This window comes from Sinohyriopsis cumingii, chromosome 11, assembly GCF_028554795.1.
Source record: "Sinohyriopsis cumingii isolate HCF-2022 chromosome 11, ASM2855479v2, whole genome shotgun sequence".
Classification (NCBI taxonomy): domain Eukaryota; kingdom Metazoa; phylum Mollusca; class Bivalvia; order Unionida; family Unionidae; genus Sinohyriopsis; species Sinohyriopsis cumingii.
The window spans coordinates 101416868-101444268 of NC_142971.1; the positions used below are offsets into that span (position 1 = coordinate 101416868).

The window sequence follows — 27401 nt, forward strand, 5'->3', positions numbered from 1 at the left end:
TGGTTCGTTGTAAAAACTGATTTTTAGTGCTACGATCAGGGTAACAGACGGGGCATCCGTGAAATAAGCAACCGTTAAACTCGTACACGATCTTGGGGTTTTCTAAGTCCCAGCCATCGACCGAATGCGTTCCGATGGTCTTTTTGTCCCCTCCGTTGCGGGCATGCTGAATCCACTTGTCTTCCTTGTCGCACAAGTAATGTAACCAGTGTAGGGTTTTGACCGAGTATTGACGTTTGACATAGTTGATCGTTTGAGGACTGATGACAGCCACGGTGTTTTCAGGCATGAATCGTTGGCGGTACACTAAGGAACACGCTTTGGTAATGGTGCAAGCTTCTTTCAAAGGATCGACCCCTCCGTGTTCCATGAACAGTTCTCGAAATTTTCCACAGCAACGCCGTAAAATGTCCACGTCGGAACGACAATACTTTAGCATTTCTTCATGAAAGTCGAAAGGGTCCGAGGCGTGAGCCTGGTACCAAGCGTAGAAAGCGTCTCTTTGTTCGGTACGCATGTTGTCAGGGTCGTAATAGTGAGCCTCAGGTAAATAGGGTAGAACGGCGTGTTGATTGGCTTCGGTATTGAAAAAGTGAGGAAAATACCCTTTAGCCATTTCTGTCATTCCAAATGTTTTAGGCATTCGGCTCAAAGGCATGGCCAAGTAGCTCATCGAATCTTTAAACTGTACTTGTCCCACTTGCATGAAAATGATTTTGGCTCCGTTCAAAGTGACTTTAGGACGCTCGGTGCCTTGTTCCGTATAGTATCTGAGAAGAAACTGTCCATCGTATCCGGAGAAATTGTGAGCCATCACCGTGGCATGACGATGACAATCTCCGTAACGTTCGATGTCCTCTTGGCTCCACGTCTTGTCGATGGGGTCTAAGACTCATTTGGCAAAATCGTCTAGCGTCTTTGGTCCTCGAAAGATTTTTTCACGCCCTCCAGGAATTTTCCTGCAGTGAGGGCAATAACTGAAGATAGGTTCTTGAATACACTTCTCGCACGCTCGATGAGCCACGCAGAAATTAGGAATGTGAATGCCAGTCTCTTGCATGCATTCGAAATCGAAAAAGATGAAACTGCCTTTCTTCTTCTTCTTCTTCTTGTGACCGTCATCTTCCTTTGGTTGGGGTTGGTATGTTTGCACGTAACATTGGTGTTCCAAGTCCACGATGTGGTGACAAATGTGACATGTTTTCTTTCCTGAACATACGTGTGCCTTGGCACTATTGGTACGTATGCCTTGTCCACACGTGAGGCACAATCTCAGCAGTTGACAAGCGCATTTCTTCTGTGAACCTTGCGTCTTCAGATGCTGTTGGTAACAGGTAGGCTGACAAACGTGCGCTGACAAGCTGGACAATGCACTGGTTCTTGTCCTTCGTCCAGACAGGGTTGAGAGGCCAAACATCCTGAGCATTCGATCCACAATGTTTGTGTTGTTCTCGATTATTATAACCACGGTCACATTTCTCACAGTAATATTTGTATCCCAGGAATCCAGTGATACTGGTAATGGTATCGAAATGTTCATCGTGATGATAAAGGTGAATGTATTTTCCGTCCTTAAAATATTGGCCTCGAAACAACAGAGGCCCACGCACTTCTTGAGGGTGCACTTTCAAGGTGTATCGTGGAGCTAGGGTATCTTGCAATTTTTTGCATCTCAGGAATGCCACAGGGTGAGTCTTTGGACAGGCCTTTTTGTTGGAACAGAAGTTCTGCTTCGTTTCGTTGTTTGGCTCGGTTCGATTTTCGGATGTTCTCCCATTCTCTTTTCCATTCAGCCGTGTCGTTCTTGTTGGCATAGGTTCGTCCAACCACGATAGCCCTGGCTAAACGCATCTGGTCTTGAGGGTTGTTAATTCGGACGAGGCTTGTTTTGGTGTTACGAAGGCCGTCCACCAATAAGACCTTTTTATGGCCAGTCCCTTGAGGAGGAGAGACGTGGGTCATGTCCAGTGTGGCTTTTCCATCGGTGATGTCAAACTGGTCATTGGATTGTTGTACGTGTTGAATCTTGTCCATGACTTTGGAAGCGGTCAATTCTGCAGGGCTGCTAAACTCGATCCAAACAGGGGATTTCAAACCGTCGTGTTGTATGGAAAGTCTCAAGCAATCGTCTTCTTTGGGTTGACATTGTCGCTTGAGTGTGGTAAGCAAAGAATCCCACACCCCGGTGATGAACCCTTCTGCTTTCTCTAAGGGTACGTCGGACTTGAAATCTTTAAACTTCACCGTGTATTTGTAAGCCGTGGTTCTAAATTTTCTAGAGGAGCGCTTTTCTGTCTCTCGAATGGAATAGTATTTTTCAGGGTTAACTAAGGGTGGTGAACTTTGTTTAGAGGGTTCGGATTCTGGTTCACTCATGTCCTCTTCAAAGTCACTGGCATGAATTTGTGCCAAGACTTCAGCTCTGGTACGAGGCGATTGATCACGTTCCTGCCTCTTACTTTCTTCTTCTTTCTTCTCAAATGAATTGGATCGTTTCATCTTGATAGCAAAAAGTCAAATGACTAAGATTTAAACACCATGGACTAATTTATAGTCATGGCAGACCAGTGTATATAAAGGGTATGTGTCTTGTCCTTTCACTATTCATTTCACTCTCAAACCGAACACAACGATGGAAGTGACTACCCAGATGGAACGTTTCATCAGAGCGTTGCGAGGGGTCATTAGAAAATTTCCTTCAGACCAGCCCATGGACTACTCTCCTTCCTTTCGAGATAAAAGTGAAGATACTTGCTATATCTGTCAGAAGAAAGGGCATTGGTCTTCAGAGTGTCCAGACCGTCAAAATAGAAAAATAGAACAAAAGTCAAGATACCTGTTATCATTGTCAAGAAAAGGACATTGGTCTCCAGATTGCCCAAAAAAGAAACAAGAGTCAGAAGAAGAGAGGGATTCTTCAGAGGAAGAAGAGGAAGAATAGGAAGAAAACAAACAGGTGAAGAAAAAGAAACAGGAAAAGAAAAGAAGAAGGGAAGAAAGTGAGGAGGAAGAGGAGAAAAGACTGTGACTGTGAAGAAATTCAAAAAACAGAGAGAGTGAACAATGAGACAGAAGAAGTGTATGAACTTTTTAAAGTGTCATGTTGTGAATTGTGAATTGGATTGTAAATATTTATAAAAGAATAAATTAGGTATAAAAGGTAAGTGTGTTTGAGCTTTTAGTTTAAAATAAGAAGCTACACTCACGCACTCATATACACAGACACTTACTATAGGGGGTAAAATGTTTTTTTGGGGGGGGGGTTTTAGTTTGAATGAATGTTGGCAATTGAAAGTCTATCTCTTTTCGAGAGACGTGGGTGGCCCTGAAAAGGGCCTTTTTGTGTAGGGGTGAGTTTAAGCAATCAACTTTAACTGTCTTAAGCCTTTGCCACGGCCAAGGCCTACTTCTGGACTGCGTACTGTTGATGATGATGATGATGATTTGGTTGAAATCACTAAGGGTGGTACGGTAGGCTTAGTCACAGGGTTGCAGTGTTTAGCTCGGGAAGGTCGTATTCTCTTCGGTCGTAATAAAGAAATCTGATACATTTGTTTCAGACTTCTTAACTCCGCTAAAATGTCTAACAGTACCGTGCCCGTTTGATTTTCACACCCTTGTTTCTTTGCTGCTGCTTCTTCTTCTTGTTGTTTTTTTTTTTCTTACCTCTTCTTCTTGCTGCTGTTGCTGTAGAAGAAAAGCTTGTTCCGCTTCCTTTTGCTGTTGTATAAATTTCTCCAATTCTTCTTTCTGTCTCTGTCTAAAATTCTCCACGTGCGGTAATGAAGAAGGTGAAACAAGTTCCGGAACAAATTCTTGCGAGGTAAGAAAATCCACAAAATCCCAATTTACCTCTTCTGAAAGTAAGTCCGGGTTCCCTTGGGTGGTCTCCACTGCTGGTGCACCCCAATTGATCGTTTTCTGAGTTTCCGTCATGTTGAATAACTGTCGCATAGATTGACTGCACACAGGCGCTAGCGAATCTATATAGACCACGTGACGTCACAGACTGCTCTCTTCGGATTGGATGCGGGCTGACTGAATTATGTAACGCGTGTTTGGATTGGTCAATGAACTCAATCCGTTTCAATCCTTCCTCTACCTATAAATAAGCGCAGTTCACTGCATTGATTCACCTGTTCTCGGCGCCTCAAGATGTGGACCGACGTTGAATCTTCCACCCGTGTATCTTCGATGATGTTCAGGACGGACATACCGATGTATGTCCGATCCAAATCGGCAGTTATCCATAGGACCGACACCAGCCTATGGATACGTAGGATTTACGTGGAGAGGCAAGGATGCCTCAAAAGAGTGTTAGTGTATGGACCTACCATTCGACGAAGCCTAAGACGAAGAAGATGTTGCAGATGCCCTTTATGTTAAGGGCATATTAACATAAACCCAAGGGCCCTTTTCAGGGCCACCCACATTTCTCGTCAGAGGAGGAGTTTCAAAATACTGTTTACTTAGCCCTTTATTCTTTCTGATTAACGATTTGACACTTCATACGAAAGCTGCTGAAAATGACACAACAGTATGTGCAATCAGCGATACAACCAGTTCTCTTAAAGAAATTTACAACAGGACATTGATAATTCGATACTCCGGTGCAAAACCAATAAAATGTACTTAAACACAAATACAAAAACACCTATAATTCAATAAAAGTAAAATGAAGGCAAACAAATCAAGAAATGTTAGGTTATCAGTATATCTGTTCAGGGAACTAAATTAAATAACAGAAAATCAAACAGGTTAGGCGTAATAGTGACAGGTATCTGTAGTGGGGAATATTAAATGAAGCTCGTGTGTTCTTCATTACCGCCAGAATAGCCTTACTGAAAGACTGTTTTCGTATGCTGCTAATCTTAGTATGATAATTAAGCTCCAAAAACAAGCAGCTAGAGTTATTACACGAAAAGACTATCATTTTTTTATTATTATTTTTTTTTGGGGGGGGGTGTCTTTGAGGGTGGTTAATTTGTATTAGTATGGTAAATTACTTTAAACCTATTTTGACATATAAATCGTTTTATTGCATGATTCCATACAATGTCTCAACGGTCTTCCTTTTACACAAGCTGTGGTCTATTTTAAGTCCGTATCTTCATTTTCCTACGATTGAGGGTGGTTAATTTGTATTAGTATGGTAAATTACTTTAAAGCTATTTTGACATATAAATCGTTTTATTGCATGATTCCACACAATGTCTCAACGGTCTTCCTTTTACACAAGCTGTGGTCTATTTTAAGTCCGTATCTTCATTTTCCTACGATTTAACGCGATTCTGAACAAATCGTATTTTACATATTCTGTAACAGTGATGTGGAACAAAATTTCAAATGACATTTTTAAAAAACAACACTTTACCTGATTATAATTGGCTCAAAGAAACTGAGATACCCAACTTGAATGCCCCTCTTAATTTCCCATCTACTAAACCTAAATGCTTATCTTATTAATTTTGTTTACTCTAATGTAGTGTGTGTGTGTGTGTGTGTGTGTGTGTGTGTGTGTGTGGACACTGACGTGTAATCATTATAATGGTTAGTTTAGCAAGAATAGTTTTGTACATATACATTGCATTTATAGATTTAATATTCTATTCTTTAAGGATTACATGTAAAAAAATTTTGAATCTGAAACAAGTATATTATCCTCATAAACTATTACTATTATTATTGTTATTATTAATATTATTAAATGGAAATCTGCCAATAATATCCCATGAATCGAGCCACGACTATGTTTTTATTGTTTCCATAGCGATTCGTCTTTTTCTAGACATTTGTTTGGAAGTCTGTTGCCTCTTTCAGAGTACAGTCATCGAATTCATCCAATGCACAACACCGATTTCATCGAATGCGCAGCATCGTTTGTTTTCACTTTCTTCAAGTACGTGTTTCATTGAATTCATCGAATATACAACACCACTTGTGTTCACCTTCTTCAAGCACGTGTTTTTCTATAGGTTCTGAGTATATGCTTGGTTTTTGGATAGATATCCAAAGGATTTTCATTTCTGTTTCTTGAATGGTCTTTGGTGTGTCTGTTTCGTTTTTTCCTTTAAATTTAGTGAGACGGTCTTTATTCTTTTCGGTGGTTATGCTGTCATTGTTGTGTAATTTCTTTCCCAATTTCAAAAGATATTGGATAATAAGAAACTTTCTTATATGATGGGTTTAGATACCAATCTTGTCACGTTACAGAGTAATAATACGGACTGCCCGTCGCGTGCTCTGATTTTCTCATGAGAAGACGTATATCTCTATCAGCATAGTATAAATTTCAAGATAATTAATTCTTTGATGTTTATGAGATTATGTGTGGTAGTATTATCTTTGAAAAATTGTTGCAGCAAAAACAAAATAATTACTTTCATGATTTTGATCCATATTTTTTTTATTAATTCTGCTGCCGCATTCATGTATCCTCGTCCTAATTTTCCGAACAAAATCAAAGAAACATTGTACAGTTATAAGCTGTGGTATTGCAGTGTTACAATAAGCCAAGAAACGGACTAGTGCTTTACTGTTATATGGGTAGGTTTGCATATTGATTTCCTACGTTGATATCGTAGAACATAGTATTCCAAGCTCTATTCCTTGACTATGGAGTTTTCCTTTAAGTGCTTCGAACATTAAAATCTCGTTAGTTTATTTGAAAAGCGTCCCCTGTACACAAAATAGGCTCTTCCTTTTATGTATATTTACTGTTGTCCAAGAATACACGGACTGTACATGCAACAATTATGTTCGTCGCCTTTTAGTATCCTTGAGGGTGACAATATAACTTTTACAGCAAGCAGTTTAAAGACATTCATTTAAAAGCTTACTAACAAATATCAAGCGAATTTGGATTTATTGCAGCCGAGATTTTTCTTCACCTGGCGAGGAATCTGAATCGTCTGCATATGAGGAGAGCGAAGATTCTGGCATCACGTTTTGCAACCTCGCCTATGAAAGTGATCATTCGGATACAAAAGAGCTGCCACCTTCAAGGAAGGACATAGGAGCGTGCATCTCCACGTATGTCCAAGAGGAGACGGTCCATGCCTCCAGTTCTACTGTAAACGATGTCGCTCTAGAACCGAATGAGACCAATCAAGCAGTCAAGGTTCCTGAAATCTTTCTTATCTCCTGTCAGACAGGACATCATCCTAAACATGAAATAAAGGGAGTTAGTCAGAACGGGATAATTCCAAATACTCCGTTGCAAAATGAAGGTAAGATTTAAATTAAATCTAGCACTTTCCCAACAAATATTTATGTTTGCATGGTACGTATTTGCTTTGGCAATTGCCCAGGAGAACGAACTAAGTTGTGTAACTGCTGGATATATGAAAAGCAATGTGGTGAAATTATATCCACGAAACTAAAGTGATACACTAATTATAATACACATATTAATTACTAGGTCGTCATGCGAGTGTGTGTGCTACACACGAGTGCATATAACGCCAATTGAATAACATCTTTTTTGTGTGCTTAGTCGTGAGGGAATATGAGCTCGTGTGTGTGCAGGCAAGGCGATGAGTGCAGTTTACCCACGGAACTGGGTTCGAATCTCCGTAGAGTACGAATAAAAAAATTATCTAACCTGTATGATAATATTATTTGTATTAAAATATTAATTCTGCCTACAATTATCAAGCATTCTCCTATAGAATCCAGGGATAGCAGTTTCCGTTCTGTGTGGAGTTTATTTAGAATTCTCTCTCTCTCTCTCTCTCTCTCTCTCTCTCTCTCTCTCTATATATATATATATATATATATATATATATATATATATATATATATATATATATATATATATCCGTGTACGTCAGTCCACTTCGACAGCATGTCCATGCTCCAAAGCACTACTCGACAAAACTGACATTTTAGTCACCGGCGTAAGATCTTTTTGCACACTGATGGCCATATTAGATTTGTCCTGTCAGATTTAAAGCTGGGATATAAAATACTAAATATATTACGTTAATCACGCGTGCGGGGTAGACGGGATGACATATCCGTCACCTTTTCTTCGAAACACAATGGTAAAAACAAGAAATGTGTCCGAATTTCAAGAGGCATATTTCAACACCAAGAATCGGTTTCTCGTGGTGTTAGTGATATTTACTGATCTTAATCTATGGACTCAAAAGTTAGCTGCGGTTTAAGAAAACTCCCAAAATCATAACTCGTGCAGTGCTCTTTAATTGGTTGCTTTCATTCTGAACAAAACTGATTGCTAGCGTTTTATTCAGCACGAAAGGGCAATGTACGATATGGAATATTTTTAGATTATTCTTGCAACATGCATCCAAATAATTGTGAATTGTAGGTAAGATAGTTTCAACTTTCATCAAATATTATTGTGGAATGGATGATTCTGTTGGCTGGGACAGAAAGTAATCCAAATTTGTTAGAATCATACCCATTTTGACCAAAGTTAGAACATTCAGAGCTTTCGTTAATATGAAAACAAAGGTCATATTTCAGTATAGGACATCAAAGGTCATATTTCAGTATAGGACAACAAAGGTCATATTTAAGTATAGGTCAATATAGGCCATATTTCAGTATAGAACAATAAAGGTCATATTTCAATATAGGTCAATATAGGCCATATTTCAGTATAGGACAATAAAGGTCATATTCCAATATGGGGCAATAAAGGTCAATTTCAGTGTAGGACAATAAAGTCATATTTCTATATAGGACAATAAAGGTTAATTTCAGTATAGGATTAAAAAAGGTCATATTTCAGTCCAGGACAAAAAAGATCCTATTTTAATATAGGACAATAAAGCTCATATTTCATTATAGGACAAAAAGACCATACGTCAGTATGATATTTTATATCTGTATGCCTACCATATTTAAAGTTATATAGGTGTTTAATTGTAGTGTTCGACAAAACTACAAAATGACACATTAAAATTATTCTTTTGGATTTTTCATAAACACATTCACCAATGACCAAACTTCATTATTTCTTTGTTTGTATTTGCCTCAATTCCTTATTTGTGTGTGTGTGTGTGTGTGTGTGTGTGTGAGAGAGAGAGAGAGAGAGAGAGAGAGAGCAGTAAAACATCTCTTGCGAAGGAAAGATAATTCCCAGATATAGTATGCAATCATCGGGTTTCACACACGGAACTTATTCACAGATTTCAGACTAATGCGATTATTTTACATTCCTTTTCCTCTTTCTCCTCTCCTCTTCAACAACTAAGTCTGACAATTTGGACTTGTCGCTTGTTCTGTTGATAAGGGTTTAATTTACTCGGACGATACCTTTCATTAAATATAGGATTGCAATATTATTGAGCCTCTTCAGTTCCTGCCTCCATTTGTCGCCTATTACGAGATACAGGTGTCCGAACAAATGCATCCAACGTATAAGAGACGTAATTACTATAATAAAATAAATTTAGTAATATACTAGGTTATTCCCCCTCACTACATCAATTCTACCCAAAAGTGCCAACACTTGAATTTTGTATATAAAAAAAATCACAATCTTGTCATTTTGGATGTGAAAATTATGAGAGAGGAGATTGTCATTACCTAATTTTAATAAGTATTACTATTTTTCTATGACCATATTGCCATCAGTTAAAAAGGAGGTTGTCACTACCTAGTTTTAATACAAATGGCTACATAAGGCGATGGATCTCCATTACCCTACAAAGAATGATAAAGGACACTAAAGGTTATGTTGTCTTCCATGGTCAAAGAGATAGTTAGCGCAAATATTTTATCCTCTTTTAATCTACTAAACACGGATGTCATACTTTTGTGTTTAGGATCGAAAATTTGAGTAATCAGAAAGAGACATGAGCAAAACTTTAAATGTATTCATATACCACGGAAGACCCATGACAATGCCTGAAATGATCTAAACACAGACGGATATATGTACGGACGAAGAAGGGTAACATAACGTATCTCTGCCAGTATCGTGGTGGGGCATGGAAAAAGACAAATTAGAAATGAAACCCATTGAAAATATCTGCGCTATTTTGGCGCAGCATATTGTGCCATCCATTAACGTTTTCTTTCACGATATCTTCAGTTTCACAAGATGTATTTTCACCAAACGTTGCTGATAACTTGTAATTGAGATATTGGAGAATCCTGTTATTTCTGGGTAAAAGGGTCAAGGTCACTGTGACTGAAAGAAGAAAATGGTTTCCGTACAGTAACATTTGTTCCACATCACGCATTTGGACCTGATTTTGTGTTTAGGTTGCACTTGTCGTAAGAGAGTAGCATATTGATGTCGGTGTGGAATGGAGGGTTATATAAGGTTTACAGTAAAAGAGTAAAATACTTTTTATGATGTCTAGTTGGTTCTACATCAAACTGGTGCCGACTGGACGTCCAATATCGCCGACACGGCATTGATCTTGAAAATGTTGCCATCGCTACTAATACGGAACGGAAAGTTATTCTGAAATGATGTTTTCACCGGAAGACTTCTTATGAATATTTCTCCTAAATGAAAATGGTGCCGATCTGGTGCCCAATATAGATGTCACAGTAACATTCTTTAACATCATGTTATTGATGTGATTCTTGAACGAAAAGTAATATTGACATGGGGTTTTCACCAGAAGACTTTCTGTAATTTATGTTAGTTTTTGAAGAGAAAATTGCTCCTCGCAGATACAATAAGGTCGCCACAGTGACCATTTTGAAACTCTTGTTCTCACTACTCCACCTGGATGTATCAACACCTGGATGTGTAAACACCTGGATGTATCAACACGCTTTTTTAGAATATTTCTAATGATCACTAGTTAGTTCTATTTGAAGATGGTGCCGCTTAGATATTCTATATGGACAACATAGTGGGTATCTTGAACATTTTGTTGCCACTACTTTTCCTGAATTTATTGACATGTCAACATTGGGTTTTCGCTGAAAGACTTCTTATAATATCGAGTTGATCCTAATAAAAATGGCGCCGATCTGCTCTCCAGCAGCCATCATGGCCGAAACAGCAGCGATCTTGAAAATAGTATGCTACCTCTCCTAGATGAATGGTTCTATTGACAAGAGATCATGTAATATCTCGTTTGTCGTAATGAACATGATGCCAATCTGATATCCAATATAAGTAGTTATATGGACCACTTGGGGGATAAACGGGAATATCCGTTACGCCATTGTTTACATACGGCAACAAAAGGGAAATGTAATGCTCCTTTTGAACATGAAATTTCCTGTAAACACTTATAAATTTTATTTGTTACATTCTTAGACGTGATTGACCTCAAATGTGGCAACATTATGGCAATGTTAAAACAGGCTGACCTCAATAATATGGGGCACTTGAGGTGTCTGCTGGAATTTACATCACACCGTAGGTTTACATTATGGGTTATAACACTTGTCTACAGGAAATCATATGTTGAAAATATCCATAGGTTTAACAAGCATGTGCCAATTTATGGGTGTCTACGGGAATTAACGTTGAGGTTATATTGTTACATTGTTAAGAATTGGTTGACCTCAAATGGCATACATAATATTGCGAATGATGAAACTCGACACAAGCAATGACTCCACGTTCATTGAACATTCGTTTCGTATAACTTTGACAGGCTATGAAAATCTTGAAAGTTTATTCCAAATCTTTACAAAACGTCGCCTATAGATATGGAAGGACCTACTCACAAATCTTTATTTAAAACAGTACTTGTCTACATGAGACGAGGAAGCCAAATACATTGTTGCAGTTGTGGTCTGACGATTCAAATGGACAGTAAAGATTCCTTGAACACGCCGTATCGTCTCCATGTTGTCGCTAACCACCTTTGGTGGACCAGAATCATTATACTCATGGATGCTTTAAAGGAGAAAATATTATTTTGTATTTGGTAGCTCGAGAACGCATTTATATTGACCTTGTACAGATTCAAGTGAAAATCAAAGAACATTTACATCCTTCACGACATCGACGTTTAATCCTCGAGTAACTGAATGCTATTAAATGGCTGATTAGTTTGAAAATGTTATCTTGTAAGATTTTAGATGTCATGGCGTCTATATACAATGTTACACTTATTCTTAGAATTATATGTGAATGAATCCAGGAAATATTTCGCGCTTATAGGTTTACACACAAAGTCTATACAAAATGCATCGCATCAACACGAGACTCCTTCACGACGTGAGGCAAGATAATAATTAAACTTCATCGATATGCTTTACCACCAGATTCAATCTGAAACGTGTGAATACTTCTTGACAACATAATTCCTGTAAATGAATAGTTTAAAAGAGCACATTTAGAATCCGTCTCGTGAGCTACAAGAACGCATTTACTGGAAGTTTGTCAAGATATAAGTGACCGCAAAGGGATCCTAATTGTTTACCAGCGAATAACCACTGTCGGAAAGAGATGTTTTGTGCCAACACACGATAAGACTAGTCTACGAAAACATCATAAGACTTACTATACCCGTCTTCAAATTTGCATCGAATTTCATGGGTGGAAGTCAGTGACGGTTTTCAAGACTTAGTGAATTATCAACAGCTATTGAAAGAATGAAAGAACTTATTCCACAATCATATTTTCTGCAAAGTTGAATCAATTTATCTTTTTTTCAAACAGTCCAACTGTTCCTGGGTAGGATTTGAAAGAAAGATTTCCACATTTGATGACATTTTTAAAAAAGCCTGTTGATTTCACTAAAGATTTCCAAAATGAAAATTAAAGCTTGTGATTTAAAAAAATTTAAAAAAACATGGGGAATTTAAATTTCAAAAAACAAACTTTTTTGAAATGTTTTAGCCAAAATTCATATATCCGGGTCTAGCAACCAAATTTTCTTTGTTACGTGTTTAGGCTCTTACAAAACGTAAAAAGAACAAAGTGAAGACAACAAGCTTTATAAAATTCAACAAAAAGTTGAATTGAAAAAATGAACTAACGGTTTTACCAATCAAATCCTAAAATAATCCAAGAATTGAAAACTAGAAATCCTAGAAACAAAAAGTTCTAATGAAACTGAAATCCAAAATGGAAAGCGATGGCGTATGTTGTGGTCAACGTCGTACTGATATGTCAACAGTCTTTGCTGAATCACAGAAAATAATATTCCAAGCTAAATTCTGTATAAATTTCGATAAATGTCCTTGTCAAAGTTTAGAGTACTAGTATTTCCAAGGAAAAGAATCACTTTTCTTTAAAATAAAATAAAATAATTTGCCCCCAAACTCGTCACAACATAAAACACATGGACGTCTCCAGTTTCACGGCAAGTATCACTATTATTTCTCAAAGCATCAACAATAAATCTAGCTACAACGCAAAATAGATTCCCGGATGTGGGTCACTCCTGTGGAAAAACCTAATTGATACATGTTATTTAACACGTAGTCCAAGTATGGCCATGATTCTACTTTATGAATCTTACTCTGAGAAAGAATTTAAAAAATATAAAAATGTTGTTTATTACAAACTATCACTGGTTCTGAATCAAGGTCAGGAAATAGGTCAGCATTATATACAATGTTTCTATAAAGTTGTTCACGTCAATAATATTAATAAAAATCAGTCATAATTGAACTCTGTTCCAGTAAATAAAGTTGCATTACAATAGCAAGTAACGGAATATAAAAATTTCAAACTTACAAACAAACAATTAAATTAAATTAAATCAAATATACATAATACAAGTGTTTAGGTAAACACTAAGGTGTCTGCCGGTACTGACTCTTTCCAGTGTTTAGGTAAACACTGGGATGTCTGTCGGTACTAACCCTTTCTAGTGTTTAGGTAAACACTGGGATGTCTGCCGGTAATGACTCTTTCCAGTGTTTAGGTAAACACTGTGGTGTCTGTCTGTATTAACCCTTTCTAGTGTTTAGGTAAATATTGGGGTGTCTGTCAGTACTACCATTTCTAGTGTTTAAGTAAACACTTGGATGTCTGACGGAACTGACTCTTTCCAGTGTTTAGGTAAACACAGGGGTGTCTGTCGATACTGACTCTTTCCAGTATTTAGGTTAATACGTGGGTGTCTGCCGGTAGTGTCTCTTTCCAGTGTTTAGGTAAACACTGGGATGTCTGCCGATACTCACTCTCTCCTCTTTTTGGTAAACAATGGGGTATCTGCACGTACTGACTTTTTCCAGTGTTCCTATGCGACAGCAAATAATTCTAAAAGCACGAAAAGAAATCATCGACACCATATATGAATGTTGTTTTAACGTTTCGAACGGTATGGTGCTTTTGGACCAGAGAAAAAACAATCAATTAGGACGACATCGTCAAGTTTTGTAGTCAGCTCGTGATAAAGAAATTGCTCATGAGTCAAAAAGACAAATCAAAAACTCGTTTACGGATGAGGATTTATATCCATGTTGTCGTGGCCATCGTCAAAAGCGGCTACTCCTTTGTTAATAGCGATTGCTGGACCTCTGTTAAATGGAAGGATGAGATGATGAAGAAGGTAAAAATGGCTCAGTTTCTGGAAAGACATCACACTTGTACCTTTGGATAGTAAGGAAACACGGAGATTAACTTTAGTTTCATACAAACGATGGATTGTTGGTACTAACAACGGATATCGCAATAATTTTTTAAACTTAATCTCACCTAGATATGGCACATTCGAGAAGAATTACAATCATTGATGGATAGAAGAGATATGTTAGAAACAGAAAGATTGCAACGGCACTGACCATTACTGCAACGTCTTCAACTGTTTCATCAGAAAACCTTTGAGGAGGAAGCTCAACCTATTCCAAGAGATTTTAAGAATGGCATGAAAAACAGAGAAATACAAAAACAAAGACGATGTTTCAAACTTCCTCTGCTCCTTTTCTTCCTCTTTCCCGCATGACAACCTTCTTGATATCGTCCCCTGCTCTTAACCTGTGACTATTTCTTTTCCTATTGCTCGTCGGGCACTTCAAGCATCTTAATCACAAATACAACAGGAACAATCTAAGATTAGTATAACAAAAATGTGAGGCTTTCTGAGAGAAGCAGCAACAGTAATCTCATGGATACTTTTTTTAGTCAGGATTTACTACAATCCTGCTCATGCTGATGGATACGGAATAAGACTGTAAGACAATGGTTACGATGGTTACAAGAACTAGAAACGATAAGTTACACAAGCCCATACGACGAAATGTTTCCACAAATCAAACGAAACTGGCTGGAATCTATCATCAATGATAGGTGACATGTAGATTTAGCAGATGGATCTCCTCTAGCATTGTACAATCGATGTTACACATACTCGTTGTGACATTGGCGTGTTTTAAATATCAGCTTCGATAGTTCCTATGACTTCTGAAACAAGTTCAGAGTTAGTGCGAGTTTTAAAACTGGTTCTTTAACCAAAATAATCGTCAACTCTATACGATGGCTGTTGTTGTTGGGTTTAACGCCATTTTTTAGCACACGATAGGCTATACATGCCGGCCAGTATTAATGGTGGAGGAAGAACCCGGGAAAACCCCAGAAAGAACCAACGACCCACGAGAAGCTATTGGCAAGCTTTCTCACATACCCACATTGGCCGAATCTGAGACTCGAACCCACGCAGACAGAGGTGAGATGGCAGTGATCTGTAAGGGAGAGCGCTTTAGACCACTCGGCCACTCGGGGCCCCTGTACAATGGCAAAAAGGGACTAATTTTCTGAACCAAGCTTTTCAAAAAGAATTGAAAAAGACACAAACATTTTTTTACCACTGCAAATCCTGAAACGAAAGCAGTGTCTTGGAATGTTTTGAAGAAAACTTCGACATAAACGTATGTGGAAATATTTGACACAAGCATACTCAAAAATACATCGACATGTTGCCACGTCTAGGCAAACCTTACAATCAACCATGCCTTCGTAGCACTGGATGTGCTCCAGAAAAAATGACACCTGAAAACGAAGTGATGATGTTTGAGAGATTTGTTTCCAACGTCGGTCAATAAAAAAGGAAGAAGTATTAATAACTGTAGACTAGACTGGCTTTGGACGAACATAAACTCAGTTTTAACAAAGGTTATCCACCCAGATGGACGATATCATTGTTTCGTGTCATGTGACAAGTACGTGAAAGTGATCCTCCTCTTTAAAAATTTGAAGATATGAATCGAGGAGTGTTAAAAGGAAACTTTTACTTGCCGTGTTTTAACGAGCGACCAAGAGAGAAGACAATATCTACAGCATTCTTGATTGAAGACCACATAAAGTGGGAAAACGTCAGCTTCGTGAAGTGAAAGTTCGCTGGAAAGGATATTCGCCCATTTTATGTTCTTAGCATGTGAGATATGTTACAAGTTAGCATTTCGTATGGTAGCACCTATCTTAAAATCTATGGAGACGACGATTGCATTCTTGAAAATGTAGCATGCAACCTGGTCTAGAGCTTACCATGTACTCTCTTATACTAACTTAACTTGTAGATTGTCTCTGATTTTTCTATCTTCTCTCTAACTTTTTCTGACAGTTACATATTGCAATCATTTCCAAGATTGGAAGGTCATTAACCTTACTTCTCAAGCCTTTACCAATATCATTTCCTAAACAACACTCACCAGCCAGCCTCTGTCTTTATTAGATTGTTTCTCCATGTTAACGGCGCCATTTAACAAACATTGACCTAGTCACTTAACAGGCTACCTTTGGAAACTAGTTACAAAGTCAGCAAAGATACCTTGCCACAAATTAACCATGCCTCCAAATAAGTGTCCTCACACTAAAACTGCAATGTGTTCAGCATGACTAGATATTTTAAACGAAAAAGTGTTGCAATTAAAGTTCTATTTTAGCATTAGGAAGCCTTATTGTATAATTAAAGAGTTCTAAATGCAGTCATATATTGTAAATCCTGCCGAGTATTTCCTATCAGTCCTATTGTAGTTTAATAGTTTTCACTTCAGCGCATATTTTAATTTTCGAAACTGAAGTTTATCGTGTTTCAAACGAATTTTGCAATTAAACTTTCTCTCTAAAAGGTATATTCTTTCCACCAACTCGGGCGTTGCCTTTGGCGTCCACTCTGGGTCGTTGGTAACAGGTGTTTCGACGTGGTACTTTCCATAGCGTAAGGGCAAGGTAGGTTCATAACTCTGGATGGATCATCGCGATTATTGTAACTAGCATTGTCATGCTTATCGATATCATCATCACTTTTGACGCATATCGCCATTATCGTTTTTATCTCGGACTTTACATAATTTAATTCTGTCCACATGAATTACTTGCGATTTGCCCCTATATCCACACTTTACGCGGTATGTCACATCCCTGAGTCGTTTAGTAGCTTGAAATGGTCCCTTCCACAAAGACTACAGTTTAGTTGACAGACCTGTTTTCTTTTGTGGTGTGTAAATCCAGACCAAATCACCTGGTTTGAACTGTTCCCATTTCAATCGACTGTCGTAGAATCTCTTCTGAGGTAACATACTTTGGTTTAGGTGGTTCATTGCAAATTGATGAGCTAAACGCATTGTCTCCGGAAGGTTTTCCACCCAGATGTTTCGAGAATATGCATCTGGTGGCCGTCCAAATTGAATACCGAGTGGAACGGTCACTTCCCTACCCAGCATCAAGAAATCTGGAGTGAAATCTGTAGACTATTGGATACGCCATTGTTAAATATGGCAAGTTTTCATCTCAGTTGTCTTTATGTTCATTTACATGTGCAAAAAGCACCACAGCGAGCGTTCTTTTGAACCTTGCAACCACTTCATTGCTATGTGGGTGGTAAACAGTTGTCCTTGTTATTTCTTTACCCAAAAATCTGCGCATTTCTTGGAAAATTTCAGATTAGAATTTTGTACCTTTATCCGAATGAATTTGACCGGGCACGCCAAATCTGCAGATTATCTATTCAGCAAGTACACTGGCTACGGCTATGGCATCCTGTATAGGCAGTACAAATGCCTCTGTCTATTTAGTAAAATAGCCTCCATTTACCAGAATGTATTTATTTCCAAGTGACGTTTCTGGCAACGGTCCCATAATATCCAATGCTACTCTATCCATTGGACTTCCTGACTTGCAGAGTTGCCTCGGGGCTCTTCTCTTCTTGCCTGGAGACTTTTTCCTTGCACATACTTCACATGTATTACAACAGTCCCTAACATCATGCTGTAATCCAACCCAATAATATCCTTCGCTGATTTTATTAAGAGTTTTTGAAATCCCTAGGTGGCCTCCAGTTTTCCTATCAACTGAAAATTGCAATACACTTTTCCTGAGTTCATAGGGGACAATTGCTTGATGACGTCTCGCTTTACCATTACATGCTTGATATCTCCAATACAATAGTCCATTGTGAAATTCAAATTGGTTCCATTGATCACATAAACTTTAAACTTCATTACTGTGGCCTTGTACCTCATTGCAGCATGGTCTTACGCCAAGAGTCACCCACTGTCTAACTATGGATGGTTCATTATCTATGAGGTGCCGTAGCGGATTAAAGGTGGTCCAATGAGAACGTTGCAATTTAAATTTTAATATCATATGTCAAGAATTCCAGTGTCATATGTTGAATCAGATTGTATGTCCTTAAGGTTCTGGTTCGTTTTCCAGGTCGATGTTTTAGATTGTGTGGTTTGAATTACATACCAACGGTTGAAATTTCGATGTCATATGTCGAGAATGCCAATTTCAAGTGTTGAATCAAACTGCTCGTCCTTAAAATTCCATTTTATTTTCTAGATCGAGATTTTAGATCGTATCTGTTGAATTACAAAGTAATGGATGAAAGTTCCATTTACATTGTCGAGGTTTTAGATTGTGTCGTTAGAATTATACGGCGGTAGTTGAAATTTCAATGTCATATGTCGAGAATGCCTAATTCACATGTTGAATTAAACTGTTCGTGTTGAAATTTCTATTTCATATGTCGAGTATTTAGATTTCATCTGTTGAATTACACAGCGATGGTTGAAATTTCGATGTCCAATGTTGAGCTTTTGGATTGTATCTATTGAATTACATAGCGGTTGTTGAAATGTTAAAGTCATATGTCGAGAATATCAATTTAACATCTTGATTCACATTCATTGTGCTGAAAGTTCCATTACGTATGTCAAATTTTTAGATTGTATATGTTGAATTACACAGCGGTAGTTGGACCTTTCATTGTACTTGTCAGAATTGCTATTTTTATATAGTGAAATGTTATGCTTGTGTTAAAACGTACATTACACGATGAGAATACCCCCTTTAACAATTCAAAATAATATCGAGTTGCAAGATGTATCATTCGCGTATTCAGTTGTGAGGCGCCATTACATTTTATGCATTTACAGTTTGAAAATTACCATTCAAAGGTCGAGAATTATTATGAATTTCCTCATGTAAAGCGGCGCGTAATATTTTTAAACAATGTAGCTGCTTGTCGTTGTCATTCGTTTCTCTTATCATGATACGCATAAATACGAGTACATCTCTGCTGAAAGTATTGATCTTACTCTTATTTTGACAAACAATAGTAATGTGCTGCATGACTGAATTCTATTAATTTTAATGACATTAAAAATTCTTGCAATTACTGTTAAGTATATTTGATTTAATTTATATTTGATTTAATTTAATTGTTTGTAAGTTTTAAAATCTTTTTTTAAAACTGTATAACATGTTAAGTAACGTAATTTTGTTTGCTGTAATTTGATACTTTCCAGAAATTAGTTTGACCTGACTGTCATGTTTACCCCGACCCAGAGTAGCCAGTTTGAAACATGTATAATCAAGGTAATTCTGACGGGTCATTGTTTGATGTCGAACATTGCCGAAGGCTAGCACTAATCAGTTACGTAAGATTGTTGTGGCTAGAATCGAAGGACCGGACATCGGAGTTGCGAAGTCACAGACAGCCAATTATCACCTAGGTGTCGAAATGTTTCCAAGATCAAAAGAAATTGCCTGAAGAAGTGGGAGTGTCCTAACTTCTTTCCCCTGCAAACAGACAGACATGTTGAACTGGCCGCTAAGACGATTGGACAGGGGCACAGCGCCACCCAATCAGAATCGAGATGGGGGGGAGACGTTGATTTGGGTAGAATGATATCCCTGCGTTTTCCGGCAAAAGTTAGTTCGCTGAGAGAAATTACCCAGAGAAGAGGTTAGCGTAACTCCGAATAGTCATTCGTTATTGGCGGGGAAATCTTAGAGAAGAAATTCTAAGTACAGAAAGCTTCAAAAGGAAGCTTTGAGGGACAGACCAGTTAAAGTTTGGTCCCGTTGTCTTGGATAGAGAGACGGAGGAAAGGAGGGAAGGAGAAGAAGGTGAAGTTGAAGTCTGGAGCGAAGCTGGAGGAGATAGTAGAGAGGAAACAGAGACAAAGAAGGAGTTAGAGGAACGGAAAGAAGGAAGAATCAGCGGGAAGAAATAGATGAGTAGATGCAAGGACAGGGGGGAAATCGAACTCACACGGTAAATCACGGGATGAATTAGGCTGTCACTTGGTTGAGGGAAAGACGAGTGATTGGAAGTTATCGTTTTTAAATTATCACATTTATTAAATTGTTATTGATTGAATTTCATCTTCGTGTTCTCTATAATTTAACCGTCGGCATTGCTGACTGGGGGCTCAGAGCTGTAAATCTACATCATCACTAATTTAACTTTCTAACCTAACGAGCCAGGGTGGAACTTTCAATTTAATTTAATTAAATTATATTGGGAGAACCCCACCCCAATACGACAGAACGTCACACTGACTGTTTAGTCGAAAACACCTATAAATGGAATGTTGTATCTTTTTGCTGACCTAGTTCCTGATCTTGATTGAAAATCAAGTAAACAACATTTTTTATTTATTTTTATTTTGGGATACATAGAGTGAGATCGAGGCTGTACTGGAATACGTGACCCTAGACATGTAAATTGCTTCTTGACTGTTCTGGAAGGTGATCAGATTACCCTCATACGGGTATCTATTTTGCGTCTTATTTGACTGTATAACCTTTGTCTTTAGAGAAATTAGTCAGTTGGGCTTTTAACTTGAAAATGTTTGTTTGTGACCGGTTTAAGTTAAAATTGTATTTATTTTTTGGGGGGGAATTATTAATTATTTTTCCTGGGAATATTTAAGTGCTGATACAGAATTCTTGGATAAAGATATTTCTTGAAATTTTTTTCGGAAATTCAAACACCAGAATATTGTCTGTAGAACAACAAAGAACTGTAGACACAACAGCGCAATACTAACTACAGCATACGTCATCGCATTCCATTTTGGATTTTTCGTCGGGACTCGAACATGAATGTATTAGAACATTTCATTACTAGGACTTCTACAATTTAATTCGTGGATTGTTCTTGGATTATTTCTGGATTTAATTTCTTAAAATCGTAAGTTTCTTTTCATTTTTTTACATCGTTTTTCCATGGAAATAAGATATTTGTTAAATTTTTCAAAGCGTGTTGTTTTCACTCTTTCTTTGTTACTGTTTATTAGAGCCTAAACGTGTAACATAAGAATTACGCAGATAAAATGACAAGGAGGGTAAGCTTGAACCCTAAGCTCGGTGACATTCTAACTAATCAAGCCGCCAACACAAATGGGTTAGATTCAGCTGCTAGCTTGTTAGATGATGGCAGTAGGGCAGTAGAGTCAAGCATCAACAGATTAGATCGGTCGACGGCTTGCAAAAGTTACTTTCATAATTCCATTCATGTATATTTTATTCTTCACTGATGTAAACTGTACGTGGCGGTTTGCAAGTGCTACTTTCCTTCTGCATTATTGTCAATGGCTGTTTGCAAGTGCTACATTCATAATTCGTCATGAATATTCTATTCTTCATTGATGTAAGCTGTAAATAGATGCTTGCAAGTGCTTAGATCTACTTTGCTTCTGCCTCACTATATCTTGCAATTTGCCAACTACTGAATTGATTCTGTTTTTCGACAGATGACATTTAAATGCCAACTACAACGTACTCATTGGTCCAGCGTTTGTCCGCTAAGGCGCCTCGTAATTATCGCCACACTGAGATTCCAGCAGCTTTGATATCGTATATGAAGATGTTTACGTACCATTGTTATGATTTTTGGAATATAACGTACTCACAGCAACTGTTTTGTGCGTTTTTCTCATCGTCGCTTCAAATATTTTCAACATTCGTTTGTCTCCCGCACTGTCGGCATGGCGTTCTAGATAATGCATCCACATATATATGACTCCATCCTGGTCGGTGTAGGATTTCAAAGTCATAGTGAGCCAACATCTCAAGCCATCTGGTCAATTGGCCTTCTGAGTCCTCTGACGTCATGAACCATCGCAATGCACTGTGCTCAGTCCGAATGAGAAATCGTTTCCCATACAATTATGGTTTGAAATGTTTCACAAAGTACATTTGCAAGTAATTCTCTCCGTGACACACAATAGGATCGTTCTGATTTTGACAGTGTCATATTTCCATATGCCACAACTTTTCGCGACTTTCCTAAACCTGGGAAATTATTACACCTATTCCATTTTTACTAGCATCAGTATCCAAAATGAACTGTTTTGTCGTGTCAGGATATGTGAGTATTGGTGCTGTTGTTAACTTAGCTTTTAGCATTTCAAACGCTTCTCTGCACTCTTTGGTCCATTTAAACGTCCTTCCTGACTCCTTAAATTTATGTGAACAACTAGCGATTGACGAAAAGTCTTTTATGAATCTCCTATAGTACGAACAAATCCCCAGGAAGATGCGAAGCTCTTTTACATTCGTTGGTGTAGTCCAAGATTTCACTGCCTCGATTTTTCAGGGTCGGTTTTAATTCCCTCTTCAGACAGGAGAATGTCACTTCGTGTGCAAACAAGTGACACTGGGAAGGTTTAATCTTCAAGCCTGCCTGTTGCAATCGAGTGAAAACTTCCTATACACGGCTTAGCTCCTCGTCGAAAGTTTTACCGAAAATAATTATGTCATCCAAATATATCAAACACAATTTCCGTTATAGTCCTGCCAAAAAAGTCTCCATCAGCATTTCAAAGGTGGAACCTGAATTACGTAATCCAAAAGGCATTACACGAAACTGATACGATCCAATTGGTGTTACAAAAGCTGCTTTTGGATTGTCTTGCTCTTCCATTTCTGTTTTTCAATATCCACTCATTAAATCAATGGTATAAAACCAAATTACACCCGAAAGTCGATCCAATGTGTTGTCTATACGTGGTAGAGGATAAGCGTCTTTCACAGTCAGTTCATTGGCTTCTCCATAGTCGACACAAAAACGAGTAGTTCCATCCTGCTTACGTACTAGCACTACGGGCGAAGCCCAGGGGCTTAAAGGTCACCGGCCATACTCCAACATTTTCCTATTTATATCAGATTTGCATTACATGATTAAAAATAGTTATACTCGCACACAAAAAAAAACGAAAAAATTATCAAGGGTAAAGAAGAAATAATAATTTAATTACTCGAAATAGAAGTATACAACGCTGTTACTTTCCCTTAGTTACGATTTCCCACCTATAGAGGACGCGACCGGAAATGACATACATTTATCCCTACAAGACGATGTCCATGCTTCTTGCTGTCGAAAAATAAAACACTATAAACTATGGATAGGGAATATTTTAGACGAAACTAATGAAAACTAATTTACTGTTCAGCTTTATATCGGTATGCGTGCACGACGGACTAAATTGTGTCGCTTTCAGAACTGTTCCAATTTTAAATTTATTTTGAAAATTCCTGTTAATACAGGTAAAAAGAATCAATGCTGGCTTCCCTGTGTCGGCAGACTTTATAAAAAAAAATGAAAGAAATCGGCACAATTAAAGAATCCAAAGGAACCAAACTTGACTTCCTTTTGTAGGCCAACTACAGAAGAAAAAATCGGCACAATAAAAAGATGTCAAAGTCAATTTTCCGGGGTTGGTTTGCATTGTAATAAAATAACCTATGTATTTGGTATCCTGTCGGTAAGTTTAAACAATGAGTTTATTGCTCCATGCCAGTCGTGTTTATCGCCCGGGCTTCTATTCGTTTGCCATATGTAATCATAATTGATGTTTGCTTTAATAATATTTTTATAACCCATGCCAGCAAAAAGATTATCATTTGCACTCACATTGAATGTATATTAAAATAATGATTTTTTTATTTTATTTGCGATATACCGACTTATAGTTAACCTGGTTACAATACAGTCTGGGTCAGTTTGCAATAAATAACTTATCATGCGTAAATGGCTGGTGCCTTCAAACAATCGGGTGATACTTTCGTCTCATTTGCGATTTTGTTATTTGACATAAGCGATACACACTACACTAAGGATGCATACGCAAGCCGGCATCCACTACATATACGGAGTTCGTGAACGTATATTTTAAAAAAATAATTTTCGCATGATGAAAAAGAAGGAATATATGATAACAATGCAAGGTTAATTTCTTTCATTTTATTTTCAAACAAGTGTATGTTTATCAATTTATTTTGTACCGTGAGTGGGGGGGGGCACAAATTAAACACAAAATTATTTCCTTTCTAATTTGTACTGAATAATGGAACAAATATGATTGACGATATTGACCAGTAATGACAAGCTTTCAATTTACGCGCGCAAACACTAAGACAACTTGAAAAATAAAAACAAACAATAAAATTAACTGGTAAGAGCTTCATATTGCAGAAACTAAATACTGACAAAATGCTCAATATTATTCTCTCTCTCTCTCTCTCTCTCTCTCTCTCTCTCATGTGTAATCTAGTATGTATTGTATGCAGCTGTGTTACAACGTGAAGCCTAAAATTAAGTATATTTGTTATAATATCTCATGTAACCTACCCTTAGCAAAATGTATACGTATTATGTAGAATATTATCTGTTACGTATTTTTGTTTTATAAATGATTATTCATAATTTGGCCGGAAGACTTAAATTGAGAATGTCGTTGTGCAGATGCATATATTTGTTAACATAAAAATGTATATAAATATTAGAACAAGCAAGATATGTCAGTTTGTGTTTTCTCTCATAAATATGCACGTTACGAAGTATGATTATTTTCTTTCAAAGAATATCAAAATAGTTTGTTTAAATTTAGTTTTTTTTCCCTAAAACCTATCTTACATAGCATCTACTTTTTTGTTTAAGAAAAAGAACGTACAAACTATTGTTAAGTTTGGCCGAGTTGTATTTCGAGTTGGGCCGAATTGTCTTTCGGCCAAATTCACTATAATTCAGCATAAATGATACAACATTCCCATCCTTCCCCAGTTCGATCCCACAGATTAAATACACTTTTTTCTGGTAAACATGGTTTTTCGGAAAAAGAAAGAACGCTTTTTCCCTATCATCACTCTTTTGGTTACATACGTAATCAACACAGTGCACCATATTTGCTGTACAAAAGCACGATCGTACGCTATATCACATAGACATTTACGTGGGGAAATTAAGCACTTGAATGGCTAGGTTGAATAGAAGGGATAAATGTACGTCATATCCGGTTTTGGCACGCGGAAACTACCGATTGTTTACGGAGATTGCCGAATAATTTTTTCATTTTATAAAGTTGAGTTTTAAGTCTAATTAAACATTTTTATGGTGTGCATACATAACCATTTTGTTTTGTTTATAACTATAATAATATCACACGTTTGTACAATATAGGTGGCAGGTGACGGCTCTATAATATCTTGAGTTAACATTCTTTCCACATGGTCTTCAATTTCGTCTCTTGCGTGAATCGGAATTCTACGTAACGGTTATCTTACTGGTCTTGCATCTCCTTTATTTATCTTGTGACGTTTTTGATTGGTTCTGACAAGGTCATCTTTTGATTTAGCAAATGAACCCGAGAACGTACATATAAGTTGGTCAACGTGTTTGGGCCGATGTAAGACCCTATTTCGTTTCTTCAGGTAACTTTTTCAGGTGTTCATGCATTTGGATGGTTTCCACTTAAGCCAATAAATCTCCAGAAACATCATCAACATCCTCGTCATCCACCGGTATATAAAGACCCATAATATTTCCAGCATGGACAACTTTTGTTTCGTCGGTAACGTTCATGACCCTTAGAGGAATGAAATTGTCGGATATAGTCCTAATAAGTATTTTTCCCACCAGAAGTTGCTTATTTTCAATAAATCCCTCAATTAGTTCTATATTCCAGTCGAACAGAACGCGTGGTTATTTCGTACTGCTTGCAATTTACAAGGAATGTTCATTTCGTGCATTGTAGGGATCGATATTGCCTCTGATAACACAACTCTAGCGCATTCCATCGACTTAGATTTAATCATATTGTATGACAAAATGGTGTCCACACTCGTCAAACTGACTCACAAAATCAATATTGATTGCTAATTTTTTATTTTGAAATCCAGTCTTAAAAACTCCTGCTGTCAACCCCATTGTTGCAACAATAACGCAATGCTCGCTACGTTTCCCTCCAAACGACTAGGAAAACTTACCTTTTCCAACTACTTCTAGCGGTTTCCCATCTGCAAACAGAATACTCCCATAACATCATGTAACCGAGGTCGATATTCCTGCGCCATCGTCTCATAGACACTCTTTGCTATTATGGTAACCGTAGCACCTGTGTATATGAAGAAGTTCACACTCATTCCGTGCACAGATCCCAGAAGGTACGTTCAAGCATCTTTCATCGTTGCCCGACCAGTTATATTCCAAGGCCTTGAATAACGGTCCCACCCCTGGCTACTGGGGTGGGCCCAGCCTAGTTTTCTGACCGTTTGGGCTTACGTTTTGGACAGTCTCTTTTGAAATGACCTATTTCTCCACACGTGTAACACGATCTTCCTTTCGTTCCATTTTTCCCTGCAGATTTTGCCTTAAAATCCTTTAGTATAGTTTTGAGTACCGCAACTTCTCTCTTAAGTTCCTGGATATAACCTCGTCCTGTATCAGAAATTGTCAAGTTTTTTGCATATCTTCCCAAATCCTTTCGCTGAAGTTCGGTTCTGTTAAAGGCTTCGAGTTCAACTCCAATCTGAATTGCTTCATCAAGGGTTTTAGGACGTGCCTGTTGTACTCTTGACCTAAGTTCGCTGTCAGTTCAAGAATCGATCAATTGCTCCTTCGAGTAATTCTTCTGGCGCCTTGGGATATGCTTGGGAAGCTAGTCGGCTTATCGTTTGTCCCAATTCTGAGAGTGTTTCATGTTCCCTTCTAAGGCGGCTTTTTAATTGTACTCTGTACATTTATGTTTGTTTTTTGTTTTCTGGCGCGAACCTTCTTTCTAGCGAATCCATGAGCCTGTCATAATCTGGAGTTCCAGATCCCAGTAGCTGTTGGACCTGACCCCTGAAACTCACTGCTAGATAAAGTCCTTTTTCTTCTTGAGCCCATTTGTTTATCCTGGCACACGTACTAAAATGCGTTTGAAAGTCCATCAGTGGTGTGGTGCCGTCTAACGTTTGTAGCGTTCCAAGTGGCCGTGTCAGTTTA

The 27401-nt window shown here is 37.7% G+C and overlaps 1 protein-coding gene across 1 annotated transcript in view; it reads left to right on the forward strand.

Moving 5' to 3' along the window:
• Positions 1–27401, forward strand: part of LOC149789174 (prestin-like) — a 223794-nt gene that overhangs the window by 22559 nt on the left and 173834 nt on the right. The window contains exon 2 of the mRNA XM_089975301.1: positions 6874–7229. Coding sequence (XP_089831427.1) covers positions 6874–7229 — 356 coding nt within the window. The remainder of the gene's footprint in view (positions 1–6873; positions 7230–27401) is intronic.